The 18,182-nt window shown below is 47.7% G+C and overlaps 1 protein-coding gene and 1 long non-coding RNA gene across 3 annotated transcripts in view; one reads left to right on the top strand and one right to left on the bottom strand.

Moving 5' to 3' along the window:
- Nucleotides 1-3,112: 3,112 nt before the first annotated feature.
- On the bottom strand, nt 3,113-9,545 carry LOC119716718 (uncharacterized). The gene is made up of 3 exons (XR_005265203.2): nt 9,339-9,545; nt 5,627-5,689; nt 3,113-5,166 (listed from the first exon to the last, which is right to left on the bottom strand). It is a non-coding gene; the product is annotated as an uncharacterized lncRNA (long non-coding RNA).
- A 3,882-nt stretch (nt 9,546-13,427) lies between these two features.
- Nucleotides 13,428-18,182, top strand: part of RBPJ (recombination signal binding protein for immunoglobulin kappa J region) — a 57,427-nt gene continuing 52,672 nt past the window's right edge. Inside the window, exon 1 of one of the 2 annotated variants that reach the window (XM_072037727.1) lies at nt 13,428-13,451. Coding sequence is in view for 1 of the 2 variants with exons in the window: in XM_027457295.3 (XP_027313096.1) it covers nt 13,559-13,578 (20 nt within the window). In the remaining variant the exon portion in view is untranslated. Of the gene's footprint in view, nt 13,452-13,474; nt 13,579-18,182 lie in introns of those variants that run through there. The other variant, XM_027457295.3, reaches the window with a different exon arrangement.

Genomic DNA, 18,182 nt, shown 5'->3' with positions numbered 1-18,182 from the left:
AATACCCAATGCAGCATTTCTGATGATGGACACATGGTGATGGTCTAATTTTACAACTGCTAAAGCATCTGAAAGTTCTTTCAAAATTATGACACACCAACTTGCTAGCAAAAATTGCATAGAAAAAATAATAATAATAAAAAAAAAAGGTCAGTTTCATTCCCAAGCAATATTCTCTTTTTCATGTCTACCAAGTTATTCCTAACTTCTTGCAGGTACTTAGAGTGGAACTGTTGGTGCTGAAGACCCCATGTTCACTCTCATTTGTGTTTCATGGATTTTACTTTAAAGCAGCTAGAGCTGGACCCGTGGACTGAAAGGCCATGACCAATGTGGGGACATCCTGGGAGATCCTTCCAGTTTAGTTGCTTCGTAACAAAATTCAGTTCTTGTGCTCCCAGCCTACTCTTCTTTCTGGACAAGCACAGCAAAAAGGGTCAGCTGGGAGATTACCAAAACGCTACCGCACACGCTTCCTCTGAGCTCCTGGGTGCCCCTCTTATGTGTCCCACGACACAGCCAGGCACACCGTGATAAAAATCCAGCCACACAACTTTGATTTGAGCTACTAGTGGCACCCTGATTTTTACACTGCCATATATTCTCTCTGCAGATTTAATGAAGTACAAAGGAAAGGAGAAATGGCTTTGTTTTGGGTAGCTTTGTTTTCTCCCCCAGTTATTCTGAGCCAAAGACATGCCAGCCTCCTGACTTGCAGAGCTCCTACCTACTTCTCTCTGAAACTAAGGATGAGGATGTGAACCCCTGTTTGCAGTGCCTCTACAAGTCTGTTAGGGGACCTGACGCCTTCCAGCTTGTCTGTATTTCATAGCAACATTTGTGAAAATGGGGGACTAAAATAACCCTGTCTCTGTCTCAGAGGGGCGGTGAGATTAACATTAGTAAAGTAATAATTAGTTTTCTCAATTCTTGCCATCTCAGATATATATTCTTTGATAAAGCATGTTAAGTGTCAAATGTGACAATTACGATCTATTTTTGCCACCACTTTCGCAGATTAACATATTTTTCTTTTGATTTTCTCCCTTTAGCTTGCTCCCCCATTCCCATTTAATTCTCCCTCCTCCCTCTCTTCCCCCTCTTTCTTGTTTTGTCTCTCCCAGGTTCTTTCATTGTCACATTGTGCCCCTTCAAATGCAGCACACATTTTGTCAATGGAGCCTCTGTAGTGGCTGGAAACCGAGAAGACCCTGTCCTGCAGACTGCCAGGCAGCAGGGGACCAGAGTTTTCTCAGTTTCCAGCTGCTTTTGAAGCAGCACTGATTGGTTTCCCTCGCTGCTGCAGAAAAGGCTGGCACACGGGAGCAACAAATTCAGCATGTCCTTCTGGCCTATTTTCAACAGATCCGCCAGTGCCAGAACAGAGACTGGGAGCAATTTGATGCTGCCTGCTCAGCTATCCCTCTCTCCTTACCGAAGCAACAGTCTCTCCCTTTGCCTTTCTACCCCCTTTTCTCATTTTTTTTCCTCCTCTCCATCTACAGTTTCGCTCTGCCACATCTCTCTGCAGCTCACTTCTCCAGCTACAGTTTCTCTAGGACCTTACAGACGACGTTTTTCTCTTGTGCTGCTCCTGCAGCAGCATTTAGGCAGCTGATGAGCCGGCCGGGTTGTGCAGCTCTGTGAGGTCGTGCGCAGCCATTAACACAGCCGCAGTGGCTTAAAAGGTGCAAGTGAAATGGAGTAATGTCAGCTTCTTTTGTAATCAGCATAAAGGACAAAACAAAAGTTTACTAAGTTGATTAAAGCAAGACAACCCTTTCAATAGTCCTTTTCAGAGGATTTCTATAACTACGAAAAGTAAAACTATAAACAATGGGGGGAAATATATTTAAATATTAAAAGCCTTGAATATATTTTTCTCCCTCCTGAAGTTTTAAGAATCCCTGATATGCTGGGGAACTCCCTGTATTATAAGCTTTGGAAATACTGCTGCAAAGACTTATTCAATCCGTCAAATTCAAGAGGCTAAAATACAATGCTCTAAGTGGGGAGAGCAAGCAGTGAGAAGGGATGGAGGACAAAAGCACCAGAAGTCCACAGTAATTGTATGTATGCCCTAGGCCTGCTGCAAATCACTAAAATATTGCTTCGTAAAGCTACGTAATTATATTTCGTGAATCCATTATTTCCTAATGGTCATTTATCCAGCCATTAGGCATTGGAAGTTTCTTGCAGGCAGTAATGCAGAGGCAATTCAGGGACAAGATTTGGAAGATAGGTTAGCAGATTTGTGAGTTCAAGGCAGATATATAAGAAACACTATCTAAGTGGGTTGGGAGCAAAAATCAGGCCAAGGCTCCACCAGGCAGTAAATCCAAAGTTACAGGAGTTAATCCCAGATCAAAAATGTCAGCACCTCTTGGTGCAATGTACGCAACTGGTACAGCTTGCAGCACTGGATTAAATTTGTTCAAAAAGGTAAAAAGGTGCCCCTGTGCACTTCAGGTTTGATTAAGCATCACCTTTTCTCCCATAGCTGTCACTGAGGCTGCATAACGAATAAAGCTGGCATAGACACTGCATTATGTGCCCTGGCTAACTCAGCAGGCACCTCTTCGTGCCTGATCTGGATTGAATTTACACTGCCCTGCGCTCTGGCAACTCACAGAACTGGTCTTTATAAAAACACTACCTGCAGCCTCGAAGATAAAGGATTATGTTGGTGAAATAAAGAGGCAACATAAAATAAAAAATGTTATTTTGGCCTAGATATTCCCAATGGCTTGTTTCCTAGTTAGCTATCTAAACAAAAAGTTTGCAAGCTCTGGATGCTGTGTGTGGTTTCAGCATTTGACATCAAAGCTGTAGCACCTAACTGTGTACCCACCAGATCAGGCCCTATACAAATTCATTTCATCTAGGCAATTAAGAATAAACTGAACCCTCTTGTTCACGCAATGACAGTTTTACGAAATAGAAGTTGAAAATATGGCTCATGCAGGGCACTGTGTCTTTTGCATATGCCACAGTATGGTGGAGGAGGAAGGAGTATTTCACCAGCTTCCTCATCAAAGAGCACAGTTTAGCAGGAACGTGCCATAAATAAGAGTACCAATGTGATCGTTCAATTGTTTGTTTGGTAAAAGCTTTATTTTTTTTTTTTATATTAAGAGTTATTTCATTAGGTCAGAAGATTTCTTGTGGCTTTTCAATCTCAATGCTGTGATTTAAAAAACCTTTCCTTTTTGTTCTGATCCCACCCCGAGGACTGCCTCGCTGCAGTGCAAACTGGCGCGGTTCAGCTCAGTGCTGAAGAGCTCGGGGTAAGTGCCCTCAAATTACAAACACACAGCCGTGCCCCGTGACGTTTTCCAAGGGAACAGAGCGAACGCTGCACCACGTTCCCCCGCGGGCTCCAGAACCAGCTCTGCTGCTCCGGCAGCGGGGTGTCCTGGTGCCAGGGAGGCCGAGGAGGTGGGGTTGGAAGGCGTGTGGGTGCAGCTACCTGGAGGTCCCCGGCCCCGCGTTACGTTTCAGGCAGGGTGAGTGCATCCAAGAGTGCTTTCAAACGTGACACGCACCCAAGAGGCTTAATGAAATAATGCCCAGAGTGGAGCTTAGTGAAATATGAAAACAACTGAGGAGAGGACCTAACGAGATCGGGTTTGCTTGTGCCAAAACCACTAATTATCAGATGAAATGTCAAAGATTATGTATGTGGTAGCGCTGTGACAGATACTGCAGCTATGTGAGGCAGAGTACAGCAGCCCTTAGCGAATTCTCGCTCGTACAGCATGGTTTCTAGTTATTTGGCAGTAAGCCTCACTTAACAAATACTCTGGGTCTAGCTCCACCTGCCCTCTTCACAGCTTTCCAGGGCTGCTGCTGCCCATTCCTCTTACCCCATTCTGGCACTGTTGCCTGCTTTAATACTACTGATGCTGAGACCAAAATGGGCTGAATACTGCTGAGTTTGTCATGAGCAATGCAGGTTTGAGCTCTGAGCTCCATTGCTCCACCGCTTCCATTTTGATCCAGTGTGGGGACATTGGGCTCGGCCCTGCAGCAAACCAGCCCAGGCTGAGGAGAGCAGCTGGGCTTTACTTCTGGGCCTCTGCACTGCGCCTCGGCGTGTCAGAAGGAGCCCCACGTCCCCTCCCAGGAGCCACAGGTTCAGGAAAGCACTGAGAGAGGGGCTGGCAGGATCCTACAGTTCCAGTTGGTGTGTGACGCTGGTGTTACCGGAACAGCCCTTTTTAGCAGAAGAAATGAGTTACTCACTAGCTGTTGCTCGGGCTGAAGAGATGCTAAAACTCCTCGTTTGGTTTCAGCATCACAGCGTAGTGGCCCCATTTTGAGGAGCTGCCCAGTTTACCCCAGCTCAGAGCTCTCCGCACCTTGCCCCAGCACGTGGCATAACCCCGGTAAAAGATGCGGGCAGAGGCAAGTTGGGGAAGGTGGGGGTGATCATCCGGCCGCTGATACAGAATAATATATCCAAGTGCTTAACGTTTACTGTCAAAGCCTTCCCCATTCAGCTATCTTTTACACAGGACTTTGTAAAAAGGGAAAGGGGAAACGCGGAGAGCCAGGCACCCTTTTAGAGCTGCTACGTCAATTACAGACACAATGATCCCTGGGTCTGAGCTTATTGGTGACAGTTTTTCTTCACTTCAATTTGTGTTACGGCCTGAAATCACAAAGCTGTGATCCCCGAGAACCCCCTTTGTAATGCAGAGCAACTTTCGTTGTGCCCCTTTGTTCCGAATGTGCCGGAGCATTGTGGTGCCTGTGTCCGGGGAGCAGGTTCGCTTTATTGTTCTTGTAAATATGTACTGCTGGGCGCAGCGCCGGGGAAGGCATTGAGTTTGTGCATGACTGACGCCGACCCGGACAACTGCTCTGACCCCCAGCAGATGGTGGTGCAGGGACTGCAATGATCTGGAAGTAATAGCATGTGCCAGTTCTTTTTGTTCGGAACAGACAGCCAGACCCTGCGTTTCCCTCCCCTGTGCAGCAACAGCTGTATATACAGTACAAGCTGGCAAAACCCTAACTGTCGCTGGGGTGTTCCTCCCCTGCCATTAATCGTAAAACCTTGGGCGCTGGGGCTCCATCAAGATTAAGCGCTGCAGGAGCACCACATGGCTCTCCCCAACGTTCATAACATCGTGCGCATCGGGGCATAATTCAGCGGCTATCCTAGGGAGAAAAAAAAAAAAAAAAAAAGGAATAATAGTTAAAAACATCCACCACCCCCAGTATTGGACTTGGTAGTGGTGGATTTCCTGTTTTTTTAACCTCTACCCGGAAAAAGCCAGGGGACGGGAGTCAGTATGCACTGAGATTTTTAACTTTCAGACTACAATGCTATAGCTTTATTCAGTTTTCATTGTTGTTTTTATTTATCAGGAATCAAAATAAGTGTTTGTTTTGAAAAAAAAAAAAGGTATAAAATGGGTGAAAGTCCACAAGTGATGTTTTTTTCCAAGGCCAGGGGAGATTTATTGCCTCAGAATGATAGCAGGGCAGTTGGCATTTGTTTTTCTAAGTGAGAGGCCAGATTTTTTATAATTTATTGTATGTGGGACATCTCACCAGAGGTCAAAAATGACAAGTAAGAATAACAGCTTGTTCAAAATGGGAGTTAATAATCACTCACTGTATGTTTGGTCTGTTGTTCCGATGGCCATAAAATTGTCCCGACAATCCGGTAGGGAATTTCCTTGGGGTAGAAAGCAGAGAGAGAATAACTGCTCCCTGCCACTCCTCTCTCAGACCAAGCCAAGACGGCTATCAGAGAAAGGGTCTGGAACACAGCTGCTCTCTAAATATTGTATTTCTGGCTGCGCTAATGCTTCTGCGAGGCTTTCAGCAGGCAGGTCACAGACAGGCAGACTCGCAGTGCTTGAAATGAGGTACAAAAGTACAACAGAAGTACTGGGAAAGAAATGGATTTCTTTTTCCAGAAAACGTCCTCACAGTCTATTCCCCGTACTGTAGCAAAATAAACATCTCTGGAAGGTTTCACACAAAAAAACGTAAGCCTACGAACCTATCTCAGGCCAGTCCTCTGAGATAACAGACGTTTTATGCTGTTTAATTCAAGGCAATCTCCCTCATTCTGTGTGAGCAAAACCTCTTCTGGGTTCTCCTGTTTGCAGCATCGTGGCATAGCTGTTGGGTTACACGAAGCCTCTGCTGCTGGGCTCTTGGACTGGATGTCTATTTCCCATTGCCTCTCAGTAGAAATTTCATCCTAGATTCGAGGAAAGACCTGGTAAAGTTTGCTGAAACCAGCCTCGGTTTGGACAAAACACCCTTTTCTGAAGAGAAACCAATGGTAGAAAATTCCTGTTCACCTCCAGTGCAAAACCACCTGTGCATAAATTGATGAATTGTGCTGAGTGACAAAATAAGGGTAAAAAAACTTTTTCGCAGGTCAAAACTGGGAAAGGAGAATACATAGTTGAAAGGCATACAAGGTAAAGGAAATTCAGAAGTGAAAACTTTTCTGTGTGAATCTGTAGCTCTGATCGTGAAGGCTAAGTACCTGGAAAGCTGCTTGAGAACAACAGCATCTCTTGTTCATCACCTATCAGGCTTGGGTTAAGGAAAAATTGTTTGAATTTCTCTTTACGTGACTTTTAAGGAAAAACATTGTTTGGTCTGAATTCCTTCCAGTTTCCTGATCTTGTTCCTAGTCGAACTGCCCCAAACGACAAACACTTAGGCAGAAGTAGCTTTACTTTCTTGACTAATCCCATTAGCTTTAATGAGTCTAATCGCGTGAGTAAAATTATGCATGTGCATAGCTCTTGGCAAGGTCAGTGCCAGTAATGAGCAGAAAAACAAACTGATAATGAAGCCATGAGTAATAAGAACAGCCGTCTAGCTGGATTTCTAGAAACTTATGTAGCTACAACAGTAAGAACAAAATACCCTTGGTTATGATCAAAGAAGTGATAGTGACTTCTGAACCAAGACTGCCAATAAATAGCATTCAGAAATTCTTTAAATAGCATCAATGGCATGGCTGCAGTTACCTCCTAGCAGCCGTAAGCTCATTACCTTGGTTCTGACTTATCTGTTCATCCATTCAGTTATACAAAGCTCATCAATATGATATCCAAGCACTAATGAACTTTAGCATTAAAAGGTCACTTTTAATCCACTAAAAGGAAAAAAAAAAGAAATGAAAAGGTTATCTTATTCACAAGTGTCAGCCACCCTGGGTCTGCGCAATGAAATGTTCTCAGGCAATTTGTACGGAGTTTATTTTCATCACTTACTCCCAGAAACAGGCTGTGGAGGAGAGGGGACTACAGAGAAAGGGCTGCAGCACAGCAGAGGATCAAACTGGTGTTCTGGGGGAGACTGGCATGAAACTTAGACTGTGTTCACAACAGCTAAAATTTGTGTGACTGTTCTTGACAAAAGAAATCATCTAAATGGATCCAAGATAGCAGTACAAGAGAATTATTTTTTTTAGGATTACATGTTCTTTGACCACATGTTTAGAATACTTTAAAAAATCTTCTCTTTCAGGAATGTATAGCTTCCTCAATGTTTTAAATAAAGAAATAGACCAAAACCAAGTATTATCTTCATAGCCCAAGGCATTCTCCATAAGCCACCAAACATGTAAAATGAATTTAGCTTCTTCATACGGGACTAGCGTAAGGCTTAGCTGCTGCTAAGTTCTCAAAATAGCACGTATGCGGTACCTAGCTTTGCACTCTGTAAAGCAATTTATTTCCTAACTCTTTTCTCTAGCCATTGCAAGGAAAATTCCTGCGTGCACATGTTTGTATGGAGGATTACAGGTTAAGGATTTCTGCCTAAGTTTCCTCCCGTTCTACATAGCATGTGGTTATGACTGGGACCCAGACTTCCCTAGTACATAGTAAAACAGGCTGGATTATAATGTTAAATAGGTTTCCAGTAGTAGTTTTATCAAGGCGTTACGTGCAGTTTGTGGTTTTATTTCAGAGTAGGCTGCTGAGCTCTTATTTTAATACCATTTTATGGTCAGTCTGAAATTCCCATAAGCACTAAATACAGGAGAAAAACGTGTGTAATCAAGAGTCTGGGTTTCTTTCGTGTTTTGTCAAATTAATGAGTTTTCACTCTTTAGGGGCTTTTCCACAAACACAGTTTACTTGCAGGTAAAGGTGAGGCATGTCACAATACATTTTCTTAGAGAGCCTCATGAACAGGAGAGGGGACTGTCTGAAAAAATCCTCTCGCAGTCACTGAACTGCAGGCTTGGGTGTGAGCGTGCCCCTGTCAGCGTAGCCAGTACACTAAAATATACATCACGAAAACATCAGAACTGAGACAGTGCCTCTGGTTAAGTACTTCTGCGCAGACATCTGTTTCCACATCGGTTCAGACCCGTAGCATTGCAAACTCAATTTGTATTTATATATGAACAAAATCGATAAAACATCTGGAGCTGTGTCATAACCTTTAAATCTTCCTTTTTGTTTTGTTTGTAATAATTCATGGTCTAACTGACTAGTTCAGGCTTTCCTGTCCTCTTGATTTCAGAGGGATGCAATTAATTTACCTTTGTCGCACTCCCCTGGAACGCCAAAGGGCCGTACACAAAAGGAACAAGATGTTCCCCGGCGTGTTTTGGAAGTGAGGAAGAGCCTTTTGCTATGGTTTATCCTGCCGTGCTCCTTTGCAGCAACCACTTGGTAATCCTGTGTGCCGTGGCTGAATCCCAGAACTGGCTGGGTGTGTGTGTGTGCTTACCCGAGGCACCAGCTCGCAGCAGCACAAAGGTGGAGCCCTATGGATCTCACCTTGGCCAGCTCCTGTGGTCATGAAAACTGAAATGCAGGAGCTGAAGGCAGCTGGGAATGCTGCCGGGCAGCGGGCAGGCACTGGCAGGATGCCCTCGCATTCACAGACTCCCCTGCAGCAGGTATCTGCAGGGCAGCCCAAAGAGCAGGAGGCTGAGGGCACCACAGCAGGACCTGTGGCCCAGGGCGATAATTGGGTGCCACAAAATCTGTTGGACGGGCACCCTGCACGCGTGGAGAGGAGAGCTGCTCAGAGATGGGCAGCTGTTGCTCTGAAAGGAGGCACACAGATATGTAGGGTGGTTTATAGGCCATTGGAGTAAAACTTCACCCAATGGAAAGTAACTGGAGGTACTTTTCTGCGGAGGGGTGAGGCGCAAAATTTAATTCAATACAAAACGTATCTTCAGAAGGTGTTGTAGAGAAAATACTTTAAAATAAAAGGTTTCAGAAGCCAGTCATCAAACCCTTCACACTGTTAACCTACATAACCACATGATGTTATTACTGTTAACCTCATCTTCCCTCCCCCTCTTCCTTCCTATTGTTTGTTATACTCACTTTTTGCATCTCGCCTTTAGATTCTAGAAGTGCTCGGTGGAGGGACTGTACTTGCTTGCAAGGCACTCTCGAGAGGCACAAGCCCGACCGTAGCTTTCAGGAGCTGCTGTGCCAAGGCACACTTATGCCCTAGCTGGCATTAAGATGCGGATCACGATTTTTCCTTGTGCTGCTGAGGTTATGACACACAAGCGAGAACTATTTAACAATGCTCCCGTTTAAGATTGCTAACTACCCTCCTCTTTATCCTTATCACCCTCAGGACAGTGTTGCAAATCCTCAGTGCTACGCTGAACAATAGCTCCCATTTCCAACAGCAGAGGCACTTCTGCCATCCAGTTGTCCAGCTAGCGGTTAGGGCGATCACTTTAGCTGGCACACGCACAGAAGTTCAGATGTAAGATATGCTCTGTGGGCAACTGCCTGTTTATTTTCTTTCCTAGACACGCGGTTAAACCACACTGTACATCCTGTGCTTATAAAATTCCAGAAGGGTTATATCATAGCATGTACTACTCGAATGTGTGATTTACATTACCAGATACAAACTGTAGCATCTAGAGATAAACCTGTTACTTACAATGAACTGCAGATTCAGATATCTGCGTGAATCTACTACCTGTGATGTTTTTAAGGTCAGTATGCTTTATAAATAGCGAGGATTTTACAGGATGTGCTATGAGTTATTTCTTCTGAGAAGCGAGGCTCGGCTGGGAAGGGGACTCAGTGCTGAGCACATAACAGATACGGGGTGCTTCTTCAGAAGTGGGGGCAGTCCCTAAGAGATCTGCAGTCCCCTGACCTGTCTCCAGGCCAGCTGGACATGGGGCAGTGGCTGAGCAGAAGGGCAGGCAGCAGTGCTAGCTAGTGCCGTGCCCGAAGGAAAGAGCTCCAGGGCAGCACCGAGCCAGGGCTGAGCCGGAGAAAGTTTGCTCCGGACTGGTCGAGCAGGCTGTTGAAATCTTGAGGCCTCTTAGTACAGCTCGCACCCAGCGCTCCCCGATCCCGCCTGCCCTCCGCTCCAGAGCAGGGCTGTTTGTGCAAGGTGACTCCTTAAATGCCACCTGACAGGCAAAACGAAGTGCCAAAAGACCACAGAGAGGGGCTGATCCCTGTCTTTTCTTTCCACCCTGAGCCCTGAGGGGATGAGGGGACTGTATGAATCCCCAGAAGAAGCTGTAGGTGTCTGCACAGAGCTCAGACCTGGGACAAAGCCCTGACAGCCCTATGGACCCGGCCCTGTCCACACCTCTACGTGCCAGTGAACCAAAAAAAGTATGAGGCAGCCCTGTCCCAGGGTTTACAAAACAAAAGTAACAGCCATTTCTTTCTTTAACCTTCCCTTTCCAAAGGCTAACAACAGCGGGTACCCCACTGGGCAAAGCCCCCTCCTGGAAGGAGAGTCCCCGTGTCCATGGCACCTCCAAGCTGGGTGTCCCCACGTCCTCGTGGAAGCCAGGGGCTCCATTCAGAGCTGTGCCACTGAATTCAGCACGGCTTGAATCACTTTCTGTTGGAAAGGCCGACTGCTGATTTGCATAGCAAATAAATACAAAAATGTAAATAGTGCAAACTTTGTAGTTAAATTTGTTCCCCTGCCTCAGCTCCGGAGGTGTTTACCTTCACTACAGAACAGAAAGGAGGGCCTGGCTCACTGAGGTATGAGATGCTTTCAGTTTCCACTAAAGGCAACTGAAATTGCACACACTCTACCACGTGAAATAAGAACCTTTAGAAATGAGGATAAAATTCAATGCATGCACAACAGTAAAAACCAAACAAACAACAAACAAACAAAAAAACACCTCTGTGGTTTTATTGTCTTTCCTTCCACCTCAAGATATTCGCTTAATTTCAGGCTATTGTTTTTGATGTGAACAGTATTCCTGGCCTTTTGCACTACATATTGTTTATAACTGAAAAGGAAAAAAAAAGATGTTTGTTTTATAATGTACCTCTGTCAGTGATGGAAAGGACTACAATCATTTCTGTAACTATTCTTTGAAATAATATACCTGCTCCAGCATCCAATTAATTTGATTATTATTCTTTGTAAAATATTAAGAGTCTAGACATGGCATATTATTGTGTGCTGTATTTTTAGATCTTCCAGTTCAATTCAAAACACAGCAAAAGAGGGGCCCCAGAAAATGACCATCTAGAGACAGGCCATGGCAAATATCCAGGAACCATTCTTAACGGAACGGAGCTAGCATGAGCTGAGATCATTCTTTAGCCTTGGAGGGAAAAAAAAAAAAAAAAAAAGAGAAGATGTTTTTAGGAAGAGATTTCCAAAGGGATTATGAGTTGCTCTTCACAAACAATACAGAGGATTTCCAGTATGCATCGTGCTTTTGACAAGAGCTGCGCCTTCTCGGCTCCTTCGTGGAGCCAATCAACGTCATTTCATAACTCCTTTCAGAAGGGGAAATCATGATGGGGAAAAGTGCTTTTGATAATAGCAAACAATAGCTGTTTGTACAGCGAGCAGGATTACAGTAAACCTGGTGGCCAAACGATCTCTTGGAGCATGCCTTTATACATCTGACACATCCCTTGAATTAGTACGAGTGTACTTAGGGAAGACATCATACTAATGGTGTTACCGAGAATGTTCTCACTTTTCCTACCTTGGGAAACAGCAGAGGTATGGAGGTGAAGTAATGAAAATGATGCACTTTTTGGAGTCTCGGGGGGATCTTTAAATCTATGTTGAATATGTATGTGAAGTTAAATTGGTATGCTAAAGGCATGAAGAGGTTGAATGGGTAGGATAGAATCCAGGACAGAAAGGGATTAATTTTCAGACAGTCCTCTAATGGACTTGAAATGGTCTCGTTGTTAAATGGATCCAAGATCAGGCTCCTCTCGTTATGTCAATGTGCTGGAGCACAGCCAGGTCCTTTCTTTCTGTGGATACCTTCTCGTTACAGCACCCATACCAAGACTTCTGAGAGGTCAGTACAAGAGTCGCTTTATTGGTCTGGGTCTTAGCAGACTCCCAAATTACCTGCTAAACAAATAAACCTTGCCCGGAGGGGTTGTGGATGCCCCATCCCTGGAGGTGCTGGAGGCCAGGCTGGATGAGACCCTGAGCAACCTGACCTAGTGGGAGCTGTCCCTGCCCATGGCATGGGGCTGCAGCTGGATCGTTGAGGTCCTTTCCAATCCAAACCATTGTATGATTTTATTTTCTTATGCTTTTTGGTTGGAGAAGACACCAAAATTAAGAAAGAAAGGTTTTCATTAGATTTTATTGTTCAAAAATATGATTGTATGTAAGAAATGGGATCAGTCCTTGGCGCACCCACCCCTCTGAACCCCGACCTCCAACCCCTCGTTTGTGAAAGATTTTTATTTTCTGGTTGGTTTCTGGGCTTTGTGTGAGGCGATTTTTAAACTGAGCAGAAGGGAACGAAGGCACATGCGGTGTGCACTCCCAGATGGAGCTTTGTAGGGTGATTTTACAGACTTTGAGGCGGCAGTGGGCAGCCCGCACCGCTGAGGTGCCGGCCCCGGGGCCCCCCTGGCCGCCCCCAGCCCCTCAGCGCCCTCAGGGCCGGCCGAGCCCCAACATGGCGCCGGGACCCCACGGGGCACTGCCACAGGCTCGAGGCGCGGCGCGCGCCGCCCGCCCTCACCCAGCACACGGCGGGCGGGCCCACCGCGCCTCCCGCGGGGGGGGGGGGTCGGGGTATGGGGGCGGTGAGGAGGAGGCGGCCGCCAGCCTCCCCCCCCCCCCCCCCCCGCCTGCCGCCGCTAATGGTCAGCTCTGCCAGGCGTGCTGGCAGCGCCCCCCCCGCTGCCGCCCCGAGTGGTTTGCTCCCCGCGGGCGGGCAGTGCCGCTGTCGTGTGTCCCCACCCCCCCACGCTGTCCCCGCGTTGGTTCGTTCCGCCGGGCAGCCAGACGCACGAGCAGGCAGAGAGGGAATCCCCCAGCGGCCAAGTCTCGCGAGACTCCCCTCTTTCCCCTCTCCCCAGCGCCGCGCACTCTCGCGAGACCTCGCCGGTTCCCACGCCGGGGCTGTTGTGTCTGAGGGGAGAGCCCGGGCGCTCTGCGTGTGTGTGTCTCCCGCGCTCTGCGCATGCGCGACGCCGTCCCGGGGAGGGGAGGTGCGAGGGGAGCGGGAGGAGGAGGGAGGGGAGGGAGGAGAGGGAGGGGGGGTGTGTGTGGAGGCAGCTCTCGCGAGAGTAGGAGTTTTGGCGAGAGTTTGTGGAAGATGGCGCCTGTTGTGACAGGGTAAGTGCGGGGGGACGGCGGCGCCGCGCCGGGAGCGCCGCGCTCCGGGGGCTCCCCGCCCGCCGCCCGCCCGGCCCCCGGCCCCGCCGCCGCCTCAGGGAGCCCGGGGGCGACCTCCGGGGGCCGTGCAGGCGGGTCCCGGCCAGCCGAGCCCCCGCCGGCGGGGTCCCCCCCGGCTGGGCGCAGCGCTCTGAGGGGCGCGGGGCGCGGGGCAGGGCCCGCGGGGCTCCCCCCGGGCTCCCTGAGGCGGCCGGGCCCTGCCCCTCCCACCCCCTCCTGAGGGGCTCCGGGCTCGGGGCTCGTCCCCGCGGGGTCGCCTGGGCCCGGCCGTGCCCCCCCGGGGTGCGGGCAGTCTGCGGGTGCTGCCGGCCGGGCAGCCCCTGTGTGGGGGCACGGGGCCGAGCTGCCCCTCCTCGCCTCCCCTCCGCCGCTCTGCGGGCTCTGCTGGGCGCCCTCAGCTCCTAACCCCGCACGGCCAAGGGCAGCGGGCTCCCCGCCCCGCTCAGCCGCCGTGTGTCGCGACAGGCGATAGCTGGCGATGCTTTTAGCCATGCTTTGGGGGGGCTGATCGCGGCTGCCCCGCTGCTCCGTGTGTCCCTGTAACCAGCGGCACCCCCGGAGCCTCCTGCAGCCCGTGGGTAGCAGCAGGCACCCGGCTGGCACGCAGCGTCCCATCGCACCTGCGGGGTTACGCGGAGTGTCGCTGCCCTTGCCACATCTTGGGCTCTCCTGCCTGCCGTAAGGGCAGTGCCCTTAATTTTGGAGCACGCTGGACGCGTGTAACCTCCTATCTGCCAAGGGAAGGGACAGCAGGAGAAGAGCGGGCCCTGCCTGCGCTCCACCTGGTTGTTCCAAGTGACATTGTGAGGGGTGAAAGCACCGCCGAGCCCGTCCAAAAAGTGGACCTTATTTTGTGGCTTCACACTGCGCCTGTGACCTTCTGTCTTCCCCGTGGGATTACATTGTCTCCAGCATGGGCTGTGTGGTTAGGGAGCGCAACAGCCTGCTTGGGGGTGGGGTGGAGTTGGTGGTGGATGCTTTTGTTCTCGTGGAGAAGGTAGCATTATGGTATTTTGTTGTTTTGGTTGGCGGCAGCAGTGTTTCCAATTCCTCGCTCTTGTCTGTCAAAAACTATATCGAAGCTCGTGCCTGATTTCTCTCCTGATAAAGGCATCTTGCGGCTCATACACATTTTCCCAATTAAATGTTCTTTGGTGAAGCTGGTCGTATTTGTTATGGTTCCTGCAGTGTGCTATTTTAGAGGTTACAGTTGAAAGAAGAAATGCTTTTAAAGTTTGCTGCAAGTGGTACTCTGTGTCCTAGTGAGCAATTAAGCTTTTCCACGTTTCTGTTAGTTTACTGATCTGAATATTTGGGCTCCATTTCCTTCTGTTTATTGATTATTACAGGTTGGTCAAAAATGTTCTCGTGTCTGTGACGTTACAGTCAGCCTTCGTGGAAATACGTTAAAATGCCGAGAATGACAAACTCTGTACTCTTTTTTTTTTTTTTTTTAATGGGCGATCAAATTAAAAAAGCATTTTAACAAGAATACAAAACACTGTGTATAGCTTTGGGTTTTAACCCTGGAGTTACTGTTCAAAACTTCTAAGTTGAGTAATTCTCTGAAAAAGTTGTCTCACTTTCTTATTGTTTATTACTTTCTACATTGATAAAAAGAAGTATGTCAAGATTGGCTAATGTTGGAGTTAGATTGCATCGAGGAGCCTGGGGTCTTTACGTAGGAGCAGTTTTTGGGCTACAGCTGTGGTGCTGTGCTGTTTGTGCACGTTAGCACACTCGACACAATTTGATGATACTCCAGTAACTGACTTTTTTTTTTCCAAACAGTCAGTAAAAATGTTTTTTCTTTCTCGGCTGTTCTGCAAAAGCTGAGTAGTGAACTAGGGAAAAAAAATGCTTGAAGTTAAAAAGCTGTAAGTGGAGTCTGTACTGCCCAAACACTGCCTGGTGTTTGAGTGGCGTGCCTTTCTTATGGGTGCTCAAGCTTTTGAGATAAAGCATATGTTTTTTCTGTAGCCAGTGTAGGCTGCGTGTGAAAACACAGCTTTTCCTGCGAAAGCTGCACGCCTAAGCCTAAGTTATGGTTTGTGCAGTGCTGGGTGGAATAGTAAGAACTTACTGGAGTAATTGTGGGGGGGAGTCAGGGTACGATACCAGTTTATTACCTGCAGCACGTTGCATGCTTTGTGCATCGTGAGGAACGGTTCGATCCAAACAGCTGGCGTGTATGGGATGGCTGAAAGCCCACGGTATCAGACCTGGGTCTAGTAAGGTATGCAGAAACATGGGGCAGTTACTGAAAATGAACTATTTGTGAGGTGATTTTAACCAAAGTGGATCACTTATGGCTGCAATAATAGGATAGTGCTTGGGGGTTTTGTGGAGCGTTTTTGGCTTGTGAGCAGTTTAGGGAAACTCGTTGTTTTAAGATGGCAAAATTAAGGAAAATGTTAGTTAAGTAGAGTTGCCTGTTTTGGGTGCAAAGCACGTTGTTTAAATGATTACTGATGTTATAAAAATACCTTTAGGCCTTGATTAGCTTGAAAATGGCTGTAATGCAACAATGTGACAATCTCTGCTCTTAAGAACTTATTTTTAAGTCATTTTAAATTGACTTAAAAAGTGGAGTGGTGTCTTCTGTGGCTCGCTATGTAATCTGGGACAACCCGCTCTGTAAAATGCTAAAAAATAAAAGATGGCAAGAAGCCATCGCCAAAAACCTTTGCAAAGATTTCTGTACTGGCAAGCAAGTAATAAATTTAGAAATGGTAGATAAAAACGGTAAATGCTAGCCATAAGAACTCAATTACCAGTGAAAACCTTTGTAATAGCAGTAAACAAGATAGTGTTTGGGTTATTTTTCAAGCAGCTTTCAGATAAACGCTGAAAAAAAGACAGTAACAATGACACAGGCTTCTCCCGGGTACAGCGTTTTGCAGAGGCTCCGTAGACAAGTGTTTTAGTAACACACCTCTAAATAGCAGGCTGTTAGGTGCCTGAATTAGTCACCTCGAAGTTGGGTGGCGAAGAGGTGTTTCCTGAACACTGAACGACCAAAGGGTGAGGGAAGACGCTGCAGATCTGTGGTGGCACAGGAGAATGCTCGGCACCAGGTGGAAATGTGTCAGGGTGCTCGCTGAAAGCTGCCCCCTCTGTGTCCCGATCAGTGGTGTGAGGAGGGGACTCAGCAGCACGGGTCTGGAAGCAGAGGGTGAAGTGGGTGCTGCTGGGGACATGGGAGGGGAGGAGGACTTGTGTGACCTGATGTCGGTCTGAAAAAGCTATCTAGAGAGGGAGGTTCAGAGTAAATAAAGCAGGGTCAGCTCTGCGTTTTGGAAGATGAAGAAGGCTGCTTTGGTAGCTGGGATGTGAGCTGGTGTGGTCACAGGATAAAAATTAACCTACTGAAGGCATATCTTAGTGACATGGGTCTCAAAACCTATAGGTCTGAGGACGTATAGAGAGCCACGGTTTGAGGGCTGATGCTTCAGGAGTCCCAAAAGGCAGCGACTTGCAGCGGTGGAAAGGAGGCTGGAGCAGTGGCAGAGCCCATAAGGCCGTGTTTTGTCTGGGATGGGGCTGAGCTGATAGCGAGGCATCTGGATGGACAGGCTGGAGGCGCCAGGCGAGGCGTTAGCTTGGGCAAACACCGCAGATACGGTGTAGAAAGTGTGTTTGTGATTTGTTGGCAGGCAGCGGCTTCGTGTGGTACTGGGTGAGGTGGAGGGGAACGGGAAGGGATGCGAGACAGAGGGCTGCTGCGGAGCTCATAAACCACCAGAGGTGAATGGGGATGCTCCTCCAGAAGGATGTGCTGAAAGGGAAAAAGAGAACGATAAGGGCTGAGTCACGAGAGGAACCACGCCAAGGGAATCAGGGAGAATATTTCCGGCGAAGAAGCGCTGCCGATAGTCCGGGTGATTGGCAGGGCTGGCGAGATAAGAGCTGCACCTGGATCCGGAGCGGTGGCCGCGGGAGGTGTTCCTGAGAGCGGCGTCCGTGGAGCTCCAGGGCTGGAGGATGGATTGTGTGGACTGCAGGAGTAGGATCCGAGGAATGGGATCTTCGGGCTACAGTTTTTACTGTTGCTGGAGGTTTAAGCATAGTGCTTATTAAGATTTGAGTAATAGCATAACCGTGGCTATTGTGCTGTGTGCGCGCACATGATGAGGGCTGAAGGTTGTTGGGAGAAACTCGTTTACAATCAAATGAGGGGATGGTTTTGTGTGACTAACATTTAAATCACGATCAAGGGGCATGTCGGTGTCTTCGTTCTGGCTATTGGGAAATCTCTTTGAGCACTGTGTTCCTGAGAGTCTTCTGAGATGCCAACAAATGCTCTTCTAACCATTTGTAGGCTTGGTAGGAGCGATTTTATGACGTTAAGCTCTCGATTAGGGTTTTGCTCCCATTGTTTATTCGTTCTTTTAAGTAGCTCTTAGTCATTTCGGACTTACTGTAGTTGATGTATCAAGGAAGCTTTGAAAATCATCTTTGTAGAGCTTGATTTCTCTAGAAGTAGGCTGTAGTCTGTCTTAATAGGCATAACATGTTTTGGCTTTTTAAATTGCTACTTAAAA

Source organism: Anas platyrhynchos, chromosome 4, assembly GCF_047663525.1.
Source record: "Anas platyrhynchos isolate ZD024472 breed Pekin duck chromosome 4, IASCAAS_PekinDuck_T2T, whole genome shotgun sequence".
NCBI classification, from domain to species: domain Eukaryota; kingdom Metazoa; phylum Chordata; class Aves; order Anseriformes; family Anatidae; genus Anas; species Anas platyrhynchos.
Note: the sequence above shows the minus strand (reverse complement) of the source record. Positions and strands in the feature narration are given on the sequence as shown.